Source organism: Megalobrama amblycephala, linkage group LG12, assembly GCF_018812025.1.
Source record: "Megalobrama amblycephala isolate DHTTF-2021 linkage group LG12, ASM1881202v1, whole genome shotgun sequence".
In the NCBI taxonomy this organism is placed as follows: Eukaryota; Metazoa; Chordata; class Actinopteri; order Cypriniformes; family Xenocyprididae; genus Megalobrama; species Megalobrama amblycephala.
Window position 1 is genome coordinate 37489208 of NC_063055.1, and position 15811 is coordinate 37505018.

At 37.6% G+C, this 15811-nt stretch overlaps 1 protein-coding gene across 1 annotated transcript in view; it reads left to right on the forward strand.

Moving 5' to 3' along the window:
• ube2d4 (ubiquitin-conjugating enzyme E2D 4 (putative)) overlaps window positions 1–13675 on the forward strand; it is a 33675-nt gene extending 20000 nt beyond the window's left edge. Inside the window, exons 6-7 of the mRNA XM_048211008.1 lie at window positions 2148–2241; window positions 7862–13675. Of these exons, the coding sequence (XP_048066965.1) occupies window positions 2148–2241; window positions 7862–7907 (140 nt within the window). The 3' untranslated portion in view covers window positions 7908–13675. The remainder of the gene's footprint in view (window positions 1–2147; window positions 2242–7861) is intronic.
• Window positions 13676–15811: the final 2136 nt, after the last annotated feature.

The window sequence follows — 15811 nt, forward strand, 5'->3', positions numbered from 1 at the left end:
CTATTGGTTTGTGCGATAAACTGACCAGTATTTATATAATTTTTTATCTCTGATACACCACTATATCCAACTACCTTGAGCATCCGGTGTGTGAGGTTTAAAAACGCGCTCTAATGTCGGAAGTGATCTCTCGCACACGCCCTGGGGTAAGCAGATAAACATAAAATTTTCATTTTCCCTTTAAGACCGTATCTTAAGTACTAATTTGACCAACTAGAAATCAGTCAAGAGGTATTCTTACATTTCTGATTAAAATTAGACCAGTCTACCTTTTTATGTAACACTTTAAAAAGTTAGGACCAGTCTTGAAGAAAAAAATTAGATGACTAACTTTTAAGACTAGTCTAAGTAGTTTATGCAACCGGCCCCTAGTCAAATGCATTTTCGACTACTTTGTGAAGTGGTCGAAAGTGGACAAGCTCAAAATGTTTTAGATCCTATTTACACCAGCATTTAGCGTAGTTTACTTGTGATCGAATTGATAAAAACGTATCTTAAAGGTACCATTGAATGAAAAATTGAATTTACCTCGGCATAGTTGAATAACGAGTTCAGTACATGGAAATGACATACAGCGAGTCTCAAACTCCATTGTTTCCTCCTTCTTATATAAATCTCATTTGTTTAAAAGACCTCTGAAGAACAGGCGAATCTCAACATAACACCGACTGTTACGTAACAGTCGGGATCATTAATATGTACGCCCCCAATATCTGAATATGCCAGCTCATGTTCAAGGCATTAGACAAGGGCAGCCAGTATTAACGTCTGGATCTGTGCACAGCTGAATCATCAGACTAGGTAAGCAAGCAAGAACAATAGCCAAAAATGGCAGATGGAGCAACAATAACTGACATGATCCATGATAATAGGGCTGGGTAAAAAAATCGATTTTTCGATTAATCGTTTTTTAAAATGTGGTCGATGCAAAATCGATTCTCAAAGGCCACGAAACGATTTTTTTTCCATATTTATTTCCGCAAACATTGAACGTAAGATTAACATTAATCTAATTACGAGTCTTCTCCACTAGATGTCACCCTCTTATTTGCCTTGCGCGATGTCACCAAGGAGCGAGAGGCGAACCTGTCATTCATTCATTCAGTGCTTAAATGGCGGTTTCAGGTGCTTTGTCGACGTTGATGCCACTTTCACATAAAATTGAATCGAAAATCGAATCGAGAATCGAAATCGAATCGATCTGGAACATCTGAATCGATACCCAGCCCTACATGATAACATGATATTTTTAGTGATATTTGTAAATTGTCTTTCTAAATGTTTCGTTAGCATGTTGCTAATGTACTGTTAAATGTGGTTAAAGTTACCATCGTTTATTACTGTATTCACGGAGACAAGAGAGCCGTCGCTATTTTCATTTTTAAACACTTGCAGTCTGTATAATTCATAAACACAACTTCATTCTTTATAAATCTCTCCAACAGTGTGTAATGTTAGCTTTAGCCATGGAGCACTATCAAACTCATTCAGAATCAAATGTAAACATCCAAATAAATAATATACTCACCTGATCCGACGCATGCATGCAGTATGCATGATGAACATTTAGTAAAGATCCATTTGAGGGTTATATTAGCTGTGTGAACTTTGTAAATGCACTGTATAATAGTCGAGAGCTCGAGGGGCAGGGAGCGAGAGGATTTAAAGGGGCCGCACACGCTTAATCGGTGCATAGTTAATGATGCCCCAAAATAGGCAGTTAAAAAAAATTAATTTAAAAAAAATCTATGGTGTATTTTGAGCTGAAACTTCACAGACACATTCAGGGGATATTATTAGATTATATTATTAGATATTACATCTTGTAAAAACTGGTTCTAGGGCACCTTTAATACCAGGTGTGAACAGGGCCTGATTGGCTGTTTGTTCACTGTTTGTTTTGTGTACTGCGAAGCCTTGGCATTTCTGTCTAATAGCAGAACCCAGTGTGGGTGATGCTGTCAGACTGCAGTGATTAAGAAGTGACCTAGTTTGGATGACTCCACGGGAAGCTGTCTGTGTTTTTTGACAAACAAACACAGGAGAAGCTCCTCTTGCTATGAACACACAGCTTTCCAGCAGTAGAGATGATCAGGATGTTTTGGCATTATATCGTGTTTTTAACGTGTTCACTTCCTTTATTTTAGTCTTGTTGTCCATCTGCTCCCTGTTATGTGACCCGAACCCAGATGACCCGCTGGTACCTGAGATCGCACATACATATAAAGCAGACAGAGAAAAGTGAGTAACCCTTACGTGCACACTTTAATGACACTTTTTTCATTAAAATGATTCATGTTTATTTTTTTTTTATTTTTTTTTTTGTAAATCCAGTGAATTCTATACAAATGAAAAGTAGTTTTTATCTTTAAACTTGATGGACGTCAAGATTATAACACATGATACGTCTGGCATCAGTACAGCATTATGTAACAATTGGGTTAAGAACAAAAGACTCAGAACAGTAAAACTAATGTAATACTGCAGATCATTCCAACTCTAAAATCCGATTGGATGAGCCACATTCAGCACTGTTGTAGAAAGGCCAATACTTGCACACTTGAGAGTTAAACTATCTTAATCTGGCAGGATAGTTGTGAAATTGCTTGTGAACAGTAAACACCTAAACTCCTCTCCTTGTTACATTAACAATAAGCTCTTCCTATTCTTGGCGTGTTTAGGGCACGTTAGTCTCGCATAGTCAGACCTTTGAGTTATGGCTCTATAGCCACTATGATTGGCCAAGGACCGCCCACTTAGGTAGGACTGACTGACGTGTAAAGCGACTAATAACAGCTTCAGCATTGTTTAGGGATGAAAACGTCTCAGACCAGATCAGGGGTGCGTTTCCCAAAAGCATTGTTCGTAGAGCTGCACGGTTACTCGTTAAAAGATTGTGATCTTGATACAAACACCCACGTGATCTTATTCATAAATGACAACGATTCTACTGTGTCTATTAAACCTTTTACAAAATCACACCAGAACATTCATACCCCTTTTCCACCAGCATGAACCAGGTGCTAGTTCAGAGCTAGTGCTATTGCCAGTTCGGAGAACCATCTAAGAACTGGTTTACCTTTTCACAGGCTAGAGAGCCAACATAGAGCCAGGTCTTACGTCACTGTATACGTCTAATCTTACCCAGCAACGCTAGCGCAGCAGCACTAAGCTTGTTCAAGATGCATCGGCTTCTTGCATGACATCAAAGCACCGCGAGAGCAATCCAAAATCACAAGGGGTTGTATGCAGTGTTGGGTGTAACGCGTTAGCAAAGTCCCTTTAAGACAAGTCATTTCACTCGGCGGCCATCTTTGAAACGCCTCTCGGGCATCCTGGGCATCATGCAATCTCTTTGAATGGGGAAACATCAAATTCTCCAAAACTGTTTGCCAACCTTACGATTAAATTTCATATTTGAAATCAACAATGAAATCTAACAACAACCAGCTCATAAATTTAGTTTCTAAACGCTCGAATCATGACAAAAAAAAAAATTTTTCAGGCTGGATCAAGCTCATGCGCAGACCTAAATGCGCGTCTCTTCGGAGGCGCGCGTCTGACTGTTTCTATAGAAACCGGTGATTCTAACGGCCGCTGAAGTGACGCGATGACTTTACCAGTCGGCGATTGGCTCTTATTTAGAAGGCGGGACTTATTCCGCCATATTGCGCGTTACACTTTCTCCCATTCAAAACAATACGAGTGACACGTCTTGTGTTATTCTATAGTCTTTGGCGTTACTTAGTTACTGTAATTAAATTACTTATCCACTGAAAAAGTAAAGTCAGGGATTACTGTTCATTTTTAGGTAATTTAATTGCAGTTACTTATAAACGTTTTGTTTGTTTATTACGCATAAACGTTCAAATACACACACAGTTATGTCAAAATGCCTGTCTTGGCGTATATTCGCATTGGTTATGTGAATGTGAACAGCATGTGTAACAGCATATCGTCTCCGTCCATTAGGTCTTAGTGACAGCAGCCTTTAAAACATGCTACTATCTTCTATTGGCTGTCTGTGTTATAAATGATAATCAAACAACAAAAGAAAAGCTTTAATAAGGATTAATCTATATTTAATTTATACAATTTATACAATTATGACTATGCAGATTTATTTTATATTTGATTATTCAGTTTCTGTGGTATTTTTACTTACTACTATTAGACCAACAGTACAGTCCAAAAGTTTGGAACCACTAAGATTTTTAATGTTTTTAAAAGAAGTTTCGTCTGCTCACCAAGGCTACATTTATTTAATTAAAAATACAGTAAAAAACAGTAATATTGTGAAATATTATTACAATTTAAAATAACTGTGTACTATTTAAATATATTTGACAAAGTAATTTATTCCTGTGATGGCAAAGCTGAATTTTCAGCATTGTTACTCCAGTCTTCAGTGTCACATGATCCTTCAGAAGTCATTCTAATATGCTGATTTGCTGCTCAATAAACATTTATGATTATTTTCAATGTTGAAAACAGTTGTGTACTTTTTTTTTCATGATTCCTTGATGAATAGAAAGTTCAAAAGAACAGCATTTATCTGAAATACAAAGCTTCTGTAGCATTATACACTACCGTTCAAAAGTTTGGGGTCAGTAAGAATTTTTATTTTTATGTTTTTGAAAAGAAATTAAAGAAATGAATACTTTTATTCAGCAAGGATGCATTAAATCAATCAAAAGTGGCAGTAAAGACATTTATAATGTTACAAAAGATTAGATTTCAGATAAACACTGTTCTTTTGAACTTTCTATTCATCAAATAATCCTGAAAAAAAATATTGTACACAAATATTTTGTACAATTGTACACATTAAATGTTTCTTGAGCAGCAGATCAGCATATTAGAATGATTTCTGAAGGATCATGTGACACTGAAGACTGGAGTAATGATGCTGAAAATTCAGCTTTGCATCACAGGAATAAATTACTTTGTCAAATATATTCAAATAGTACACAGTTATTTTAAATTGTAATAATATTTCACAATATTACTGTTTTTTACTGTATTTTTAATTAAATAAATGTAGCCTTGGTGAGCAGACGAAACTTCTTTTAAAAACATTAAAAATCTTAGTGGTTCCAAACTTTTGGACTGTACTGTACCTGGGAAAAAAATATATAGCATTGTTTTATTTGTATTTTTATATATTTTTACCATGGTATCGAGTATTGTGCACTTTTGGTGGTATCGGTACCGACTACTAGATTTTTGGTATAGTGACATTTGTAGTATTATAAAGTAAATGAAAGTATTATAGTATATGTTTTAATAAAGTTAAAATGTTTTAAAAAGTTATAAAAGGCTAAACTACTCCATGTTTGACTAAATTATTAAGAGTTTCCTTTTTATGGTCTATCAGGTCAGTGTTTATATGGATTTTAAGAAGTAATTAGTAAGTTGCTTATTGAGTAATTACTTTTCAGACAGAGTAATTAGAAAAGTATTTTAAATACAACATTGATGATGTAATTAGTAATTAGTAATTAATTACTTTTTTGAAGTAACTTACCGAACACTGGTCGTATGCTATACAAACGTTCCTGCGGCACTCCGATGTCACACGCCGATTGGTCCGCGCAGCTTCGATGCATCTCGAACAAGCCTTCCATCAACAATGGTGGACGTCGCGTTACTATTGATGCTCATGGCTTTGCGAACCTATATCAGCATTTAAATGACGAATCCAATGCTTTTGTGCAGCTCGCTGTAATTTGTTTAGTTGGAGATTACAATCGAGCTACTATTACCTCACTATTTCAAAAATGGCAGTCACAAGTTTCTGTTCGTCTTGTTGGTCACGGTAACCCCGCCCCCAGCCCCTGATGCAAACGGTTCTTACTTCTAGACCAGCAATGTTTTGGTGCCACTTACGAACCTCATTTCCTGGTTGGTGCTGTGGGTGTCGAAAGACAAAGAACTGATTTGAAACTAGACTCTGGCTCTGAACCAGCACTCAAACTGCCTTGGTGGAAAAGGGGTATCAGATCTGTGTTGGCGCTGCCGCTGAGCCAGAGAGAGCAGCTGTCATGAATATGTATGAAACAGCTTCACAAACAGTCTTTTCAACCACACAGTATCATTATTTCTGTGGTACAAGCATTCAAATTATCACAGAGGTACTGGGATAAAAATTTAGAGTTCATATATAAACACTGATATCTGTGGCAGCGATCAAAATGGAGTGAATCATCTTTTGAATGTAAATTGATAACCATTGTATCATTACATCAGTAGGTGCCGACAAGTGACAGTTAAAAAAAAAAGTATCATTGAATCATTCCTACAAGAGATTTGCTGATTCATCCAGTAATGAAACAAGTTTTAATATTTAGGAGAGTCATTGAATCATTCACTCAAACCTAATATTTTGTCAGAACCTCTAGTAAATTACATGTTATTTTGTTTAAAGGCTGGTTCACACTGAATGCATTGCTGTTAAAAGCGCGAAGACGCTGGTCAGTAGAACGGAAAAAAGCGCAAAGTCTAGAGACGCATTTTTTAAAAATTAAACTTAATTTAATTTGAGTGTTTTTAGAAAGCTGTGTCATGTGCGAGAAGCTGCAAAAGACGCGAGTGCAATGGTTAATGACGTATACAGTAAAACTGAGTGTCTCAGTGATGATAAATATGAGTGGATTGTATTAGGTCAGGGGTGTCAAACATAAGGCCCACGGGCCAAATACGGTCCACAAAGGTGTCCAGTCCGTCGTGGGATGATTTGAACTATAATAAAAAAAAAAAAAAATAGAGATGCACTAGTTCACTGATCATAAATTGTTTTTTTTTTTGTTTTTTTTATTTTGGTCAGTCTTTATTCCGGGCTTGCAAACAAAGTGCTTTGTAATAATTTCCCAAAATGTAATTTGTGTGGAAATATTTACGGTCTGTGAAAAGGACGTTAACACAGGCACACGTTGAATACGGACACAAAGAGGAGAACAGACACGCCAGCAGAGAAAATACTGTACCATGCACAAGCTCACTGTTTGCGAAATATAGGGAGAATGATGTAAATATTGAATCGGAGTTGGTATGAATGTATCTCTGAAGGGAACTGTCTTCAGAAAAGATTTGATGGCTTTTGCTCTTATCTCCATATCAAGTAGTAGCCTGGAAATGCTATATCGCTGCTGTTCCATAAGCGCCACCTATTGTCAGAGAGTGAATTTGCATTTTCATTCAGTCCGTTTGCTGCTTTTGTTTTGTGCAGGTGTCTTATGTAGCATAATTTCACAAAGCTAAAGTCAGACCATGCTGTTTTTGCTGTTAATCTTGAAATTGTACAGTAATTTAAATTAAAAACAACTGATCATGCTCATGTGCATAACATGTTGGGATTGTGATAAAAATGCAGTGTTTGCCTCTAATATCAAAGAGCTACACATTTTTTGACAAATAAACAACAAATAAATTTGCTTTAAATCTAATCACTAATATAAAAAAAAAGCATTATTTTAAAAATCTAGCAGTTTTAGGAGCAGTGTACTCGTTTTCTTGCAAATTAATTTGTTTATATGGTTAATATTAATACAACTATCAGCTATCTAAGTTTCTTTTTTTTTTTTTTTTTTTTAAATTCGGCCCACACATGGTTATTTTTTTTCCAATCTGGCCCTCATCCTAAAATGAGTTTGACACCCCTGTATTAGGTGATGGATGTGATTGTTTATGTGTGAACACCCATGTGTATTGAAACACCCTGAAACAAAATCTCCCCATGAGGACAATAAAGACAAAGACAAGCAAATAAACTGAAAGTTCACTTTCACTGAGCCCACTGATCAAGAAAACAGAGCTGTTGCTGGAATGACATCATAAGAGCGTGTCCTTTCTCTTCTCGCAGGTACAACAGACTAGCGAGAGAATGGACGCAAAAGTACGCCATGTGAGAGTGCCTGCGACTGAAACACTACAGAATCAAAGGGACAGAGAAACACGTTTTTACTTGTAACAAGAGGAGTAAAAATAAGTGAATGTTGAGGGGAGGGGACAACTAAACAACAGACCCTTGGAAGGGAAGCAGAAGGCGGAGGTGAGAGGCGCTGGTTGGAAATGTTGGCCGCTATGTGCTGAATTCGCTGTCATGTGCCGTTCTCCCAGACCCGCCGTCGGAACAGCTTAACCTGGAATACTCCAGGAAAACTGTAAAACCGGACAAACCTCGGGGTACCACAACCCAGGAAGTTAGACTTGTACTACTGTTAGTTCTATTATTACTGTCATTGTGATTTTCTCAGTGTTACTCGTCATCATTGTTTGTTAGTGTGCTATGTTTTGCTGAAACATCGGGATGAAGTTGGAATGCTGGTGACACACACATTTCGCAATCTCATTGGAGTCCATGTGGAAACCATCATTCTTTGTGTACTCGAACTCAACACACTTTCCATTTTCAAACAGTTTGCGATAGAATGTAAAAAGATATTTTTCGGGTGTCATAAAGACCTTAGTGTAGTGTCTGTCTTCCAACTTCCTGCCATTTCAGTGTTATGAATGAATGTGATTAGGAAAAGGTTGTGTCCCTATTGAGCAAATGTGATTTGATTTGATTTTCTTTTTTTTAAATGGAGGTCAAAAGTCAAGTGAGTCTACATCCTTGTGCTGTAAAAAAAAGAAACATAACGTGTCCTAACCAGACGTGATGCAATGCAACAATCGCCCATTTACCCTCATTTACTATTTTCTATATTACTTCACTAATATGAAAGCGAGTGAGCGAATTCGGACACTGAAAAGCACCAAACGCCCGCAGGAATTAATTTGTTTTGACCCTCGTACTGCATAGCTGTCATGGGACAAGTGCACTCGATGTCAACTATGGTTTCAGACGCCACTACAAATGTCTGTTCCCTCAAATAGTGCACTATATAAGGGTATAGGGGACGATGTCTGTCCACACGAGACGCAGCAAGGCTACAAGACAAGGGTTGCATTTATCTCCACTTGCGAACTTCCCTAAACACTCAGGGGAAACCCCACCGCCATTTTGAAGTGTGTTCAACTTTGTCCAGTGGACGAGGGGAGCTTATTTGGACAGACCCTCAATTCCTCGATTTTGACAGAGGGAGTGAATCGACTCATATGTACGTGTCAGGTAGATCCATAGACCACAATGCAGCATAGCAGATCAAGTGATCAAGGGCTTAGGGCGTTCTATTTAAACACATTGCAAGGGTTCCACCAGTAGTGGGCACTCGTGCAACTTAAGCAATGACGTACATCCGAGTGAACGAGACGGAGGAAGGTTAGCCAAAGCCACTTGAAGGCAAGCCTGCAACCTAAGCTGAAAAAAAGTAACGCCTGCTAATGCTTTTTTTTTTTTTGTGGGTGGGTGGGTGTCAATGGAGGAGAGGCTTCACTACACAGAATAAACTGCTTTTGTGAGGAAATAGCTTATTTAATGGATCAATTAGCCCATCGGCTAATCTTCAGTATGTTTGCTCTTAAACATTCGTTTTGGGTTTATCTATTTTTATAGTTTACGCCAACAAAAAATGCTGTTTTATGAGAGAATTCACGAACAATTGCACGACAGGTATGATTCAGTTCATGACACTACTAATTCATTTCTACGGTATCCGCAAACAGCGACTGTCTCACAACGAAATTCAATGACGTCAAGGCTGTAATGTGGTTATCAAGGCACACGTGATCCAAGTTAGCCCTTATGCTTTTTTTTAATGGTAGAGCCTAGGAATTTTTTTTCTTATTAATTAATTAGTTTACTGACTACATTTACATGACTAATTATAAGTAGGCCTACTTTTTAAAATAATTACAAGTTGAAAAAAATCAATTGTATGTTAAGAATTTTAAACTAATATAACTTCAAAACATACAAGCAAGTGGCAAATAGTAAAGAGGAGCAACGAAACAGATTACAAGCAATAAACAAAGAGTGCTTTCAGTATTTAAGATTATCTGAACATTTTCTTTCTCACGTTTACTGTCGTTTGATTGTTCATAGAAGTTGCATTCAAGCACAGATCTTTTGAAATATAATAAATAATGCGGTTTGTCCTGTCCATTTAATATCTTAAGACAAAACTGGCTGTTTTTAGGCTAATGTTACAATAATTTTGTGTCATAAAACCATTTTGAGACGAAAGTACATTAAACCACTTACACAGAGTCGCGCACAGCCGCATGCGCGAGCACTCTTCACAAACAAAGCCTCAGCATTTGAAACTGAAAGCAGCCTTCTGTAAGTGAGTTTCATATTTTAAATATATGAGTCCACTGCATTCTAAACGACATAAATGATGCCTTCGTAGAGCATTTGTAAGGAAAATACCGATGGGCGAGACCGCGCACAGCAACATCAAACAAAGCGCGCATCCTGTTCAATGAAGCCCGCGAATGTCGTTGTAATCCGCTTCAAACTTTCCGAACTTTTTATGAAACATTATTTTACGGAAGGTTCGAATGTTGTATTTGTGTGAGGAATTGGAAGCGAGCAGAATCCGGGTGTTTCTAAAGCACACTCAGCAGTTATCATGCATCTGAACAAATACTAAGCTCAGAATACAGAATCGTTGGAGAGAGAATCACGATGCATCAATTTTATTTATTTTTTTCTCCCACCCCTACTAGAGCCACAGACCATCACCAAAGTCCCTTTAAGTTGAGTCACTCCAATCTCTTTGAATGGGGAAACATCAAATTCTCCAAAGCTGTTCGCCAAGCTTTCGATTGAATTTCATATTTGAAATCCCCAATGAAATCTAACTCATAAATTTTATTTCTAAACGCTCAAATCATGACAAAAAAAAATGCATTTTTCAGGCTGGATCAAGCTAATGTGCATGCGCAGTCCTAAGCGCGCGTCTCTATAGGAAGCCAAACGGCTCTAAACGGCAGCGGCAGTGACGCAATGACTTTACCAATTGCCGATTGGCTCTTATTTAGAAGGCAGGACTTATTCCGCCATATTGCTAGTTGCACTTTCTCCTATTCATATATACCAGTGCACTGTCTTTATATATCTAAAGTCTTTGCCATCACTGAGTGGCATTAAAAAGTGGAATTGAACAGCCAAGATCAATCACAAATCATCATAGCCAATCAGAAGAGCGTGTGGGCGGAGCTTTACCTGGAAGCACACTGCTGACTGAAATGGTTAAGTACATAATCAATTGAATAAAAATTAAACAATTTTAACATTATTCAAAATGCATACACAGTGACTTGTCTTGGAATACACGTTTGTTCAAAGTTTGAACGCTCTTGTTTCCTTTCAAGATCTGAGGTCAATTATCCATTGTCGGTTTTATTATTGCTATTAAAGTCACACAAAACGTGATATTCAGTCACAAATTAAACCTTTTAATATTGTACAAAACACAAATTCAACAGGTTTTGCACATGTGAAATTCGTGTGGTTTTGGGAAGTACCTGACATGATCATTGAGTCGCCAATCATGACGTCGCAGGAATAGAAACCATATTGTTAAAAAATAAAAAAACGAGGCGTCAAGTAATGGCTGTTTAGCACAAGCACCAGTAAACATGGAAATCAACAATGCTTTTCTCATGTGTTGCAGCATCGCGTCTCATTAGGACACTTTGTTATTATTATTATTATTTATTCGACATGAAATGTTTTTTATTATTATTATTATTATTATTTGGTTATAATCATATCTCCATTTGACATATTCTTTATTTAATCTAGAATGTCATTATTAAGGTGGCCGTTCACACAGGACATGTTCTTGCTTTCCATTTGTCCTATATTCTTAGCGATGCTCTGTGTAAACATGCACCATTTTGTTTGTAGTGTTCTGATCATGTCAGTTTTAAAAGAATAGAAGTTGAGCATATTTACATATGGACAAACATATAGTCTAAAAAAGCAACTGCATATGAAAAGTTCCCTAAACTTGTTTTTATTGCAAGAACGCGTCCTGTGCAAACAGCCGCTAACTTTAATTCACCTCAGCCGCATGTGCATGATATGACTGATGTGTAAGTATTTGTTTTGATAAGTATTGTAAAGTTGCTTTAGGAATCAAGGCAGAAACTTTTTATACTTGTCTTAAAAATTCACCCAATTTGCTTGCAGAAAAAAAGAGGGAGCAAAAATGCTGAATGGTGGGACTGTGTGTGGTGGGGGGGGGGGGAAGAAAAGAAATGCCACCATTTCTGCCAAATGTAATTATGCCCCTTTCAAATGTGCAGGCAAAGGGCACGACATAGCGTATGAATGCAATATTTTTCGGCTATTTAGCATTTATCTGTCTACAAGAGTGTAATCCTTAACAATCTTTAGATACTCTTGTTCCTGTAGTCACTAATATTACTAACTTTTGACAGAGTAGATGGTACGTTTGATGTATGACCAGCACAGGTGCTGGACTGAAGTACTTTTATTGTAAATTAATTTTTTTTTTTAAAAACACGCTCATCAACTCATGGCTGCCTATTTCGAGGTGGATGAAGATGTTTACACGGAGCAGAATGAAAAATATTTCATCACTTGTCCGCACTGGAGCTCGGAAGAAAGTCGCTTCTCAAACGCTCTCTGTTGGGAAAGAAAGTGTGAAGATCTCCTCACCCTCATCTACTGGTGCTGCTCTTCACAAGCCACATGGCTCAAGACTCCCTGAAAAGGGCTAAATATTGCCATGATTATATTTAGCACCATATTTGTGTATACTGTCACTAAGAGAAATGACACTTGTGTCTTGTGGATATGCTTTTAAAGGGATAGTTTACCCCAAAATGTGAATTCTGCTAATCATTTACTCACCCTCATGTTTTTCCAAACCCATTTGATGACTTTCTTCTGTAAAACACTAAAGGAGAAATTTTTAATAATGTTCATGCTGCTGTTTTCCATTCAATGAAAGTGGAAGGGTACCGTGAACTTTCAAGCTCCAAATAAAAAGTGCCATAAAAGTTGCTCAAAATCGCAATTGTGATTTGACGGCATGTGGTCGCCGTTCACTTTGATCGTAAGGAAATGAGCAGCTCGGACATTCTGCTAAACATCTCCTTCTGTGTTCCTAAAACAAAACAAAAAATGATGGTGCGCAAGTAATGACAGAATTTTTCTCTTAAATTGAATGGAATGTAAAATTTGATGCCAACTTTTCCTGACAAAATGTTTCATTACTAAATGTGGCTCTCTGGTTGTAGAATGTTACGTTTATTTATTTATTTGCTATTTATTTGTCGTCTTCCAGTCATCAGCTCAAATGCAGTCGGCCTGGAATTACACGTTGCTCCTCTCTGGTGCTTCGTCTGAAGCGGCCAGTCGAGTTGCAGTGGAGTTTTGAGATTGTGCTACAGTAAGGCAGTATAGCATGCTTTGCACTCTGATAGGCTTCAACATTTTTCCGCAGCTATTTGCAAGATATCAGGGATCTTTTTCCATTCTCGCACCTCCCCCAAGACCCTCAATAAACCTTAGCCTTAACCGTCAATGTATAAGCAGCTGTACTGTATACTTTGTGTTTTAACTGTGGATTGGTACTGTACTACTTTGTGTATCACATACACACGTACACAGAGCCATAATGACCTCTCCTTGCTAACCGTTTGTGCTAGAAAACCCTGTCATCTAACCAGCTCTCTCCTCATGAAATCAGACTCGGTACAGCTGAGACTAACCTCCAAGGTGTCAACTTTAGTGAATAAAGCTCCTTTTGTTTAATACATTCTCTTGGATTTATTGTTTGTACCACACCAGATATTTTCAGTATTTACTCTTCATCTACTGCACTGTTCTTTGACAGCATTTATTGTGTATATAGGAGGGTGAATCTCACAGAACATGTCCAGGTCATATTTGCCTTAAAGGGGTGGTTGATTATGATTTCACTTTTTTAACTTTAGTTAGTGTGTAATGTTGCTGTTTGAGCATAAACAACATCTGCAAAGTTACGACGCTCAAAGTTCAATGCAAACGGAGATATTTTCTTTTACAGAATTCTCTGTTTAAGGACTACAACAAATGGCTGGTAGGGACTACAACGAGCTTCTTCCTGGGTTGGAGACATCACTAACCCTAAAATTTACATAAACCCCGCCCCCGAGAGCACTCAACAAAGGGGGCGGGGCCATGTTGGGCTGCTTTAGAGAAGAGGAAGAGTTGTTGTAGTAGAGTGTTGTTGACCTGCCGTCATTTTACGCCGGACTGCTTCACAAACGAGGGTCAATTCAACACAAAAGATGAACATGACGGCACATGCTAGTGGATGAGTTGAATCAACTCCACAGCAACTACATCAATTTATCCACTAACCATTCAGAAACGTTCAGTTTCATTCTAAAAGTTGTAACTTCTTCCTGAGTCTCTCCATCAGTGTCGACTCCGGTTTGAACAATGTAAGGCTGAACACCGTTACTGACAATCCTCATTTTGGCTGCATGAGATTCTCCAGCTTTGTTGTTGTTGAGCTGTTAAAGCTCCACCCTCTTCTGGAAAGGGGGCGGGAGCAGCAGCTCATTTGCATTTAAAGGGACACACACAAAAATGGCGTGTTTTTGCTCACACCCAAATAGGGGCAAATTTGACAAGCTATAATAAATGATCTGTGGGGGATTTTGAGCTGAAACTTCACAGACACATTACCAGAGACTCATATTACATCTTGTATCAATGTGGCATTTTTGTCATGATAGTTTTCCCCAAGAATTCAAGGTTTAAGCTAGTCCCAGACTAAAATGCTAATGTTTTGAGCTGTTTTAACCAAAACCAACTTGCACTGATATAGGCCTATCTTAAACTATGTAAGTGCCATTGTTTTGTCTCAAGATGCACACCAGTAGTTTTTTTCTCTAGGGCATGTTTATAAAAGCTACTTAAATGTCCTAATTGAACTAAGGCCTAATCCTTAGTAAGGGTTAGTTCACTTAAAAATGAAAATTCTGTCATTAATTACTCATCCTCATGTCGTTCCAAACCTGTAAGACCTTCGTTCTTCTTGGGAGCACAGATGAAGATCTTTTTGATAAAATCTGAGAGCTTTCTGTCCCTCTATTGACAGTCTACACAACTACCACTTTCAAGCCCCAGCAAAGTCATTAAAGTAATCCGTGTGACTCCAGTGGTTTAACCTCAATTTTATGAAGTGACACGAGTGCTTTGTTTGTGCAAAAAAACAATTTACCACTTTACTGACAAAATATTAACCTCCAATGTGTGTTCAAGTAACATCTGCTCTCACATCAATACAACACGCATGTGTCATGGTGCTCTCGTGAATGTACACTGGAGATTCGTATTTTGTGAATAAAGTGGTAAATTATGTTTTTTTTTTTTTTTTTTTTGCACAAACAAAGAATTCGTGTTGCTTCATAAAATTGATGTTAAGCCACTGGAGTCACATGGATTACTTTAATGATGTCTTTACTACCTTTCCGGTGCTTGAAAATGGTCGTTGTGTAGACAGAAGGACAGAGGGACAGAAAGCTCTCAGATTTCATTAAAAAAAATTAATTTGTGTTCAGAAGATGAATGAAGGTCTTACAGGTGTGGAACAACATGAGGGTGAGTAATTAATGACATTATTTTTATTTTTGGGTGAACTAACCCTTTAAAGGATTAGTACACTTTCAAATGAAAATTACCTCAAGCTTTACTCACCCTCAAGCCATCCTAGGTGTCTATGACTTTCTTCTTTCTGATGAACACAATTATTAAGTTATATGAATAAATATCCTGACACATCCGAGCTTTATCATGGCAGTGAACGAGACCAATAAGTATGAAACATACTTAAACAAACATACTCCACACGGCTCCGGGGGGTTAATAAAGGCCTTCTGAAGCAAAGCGATGAGTTTG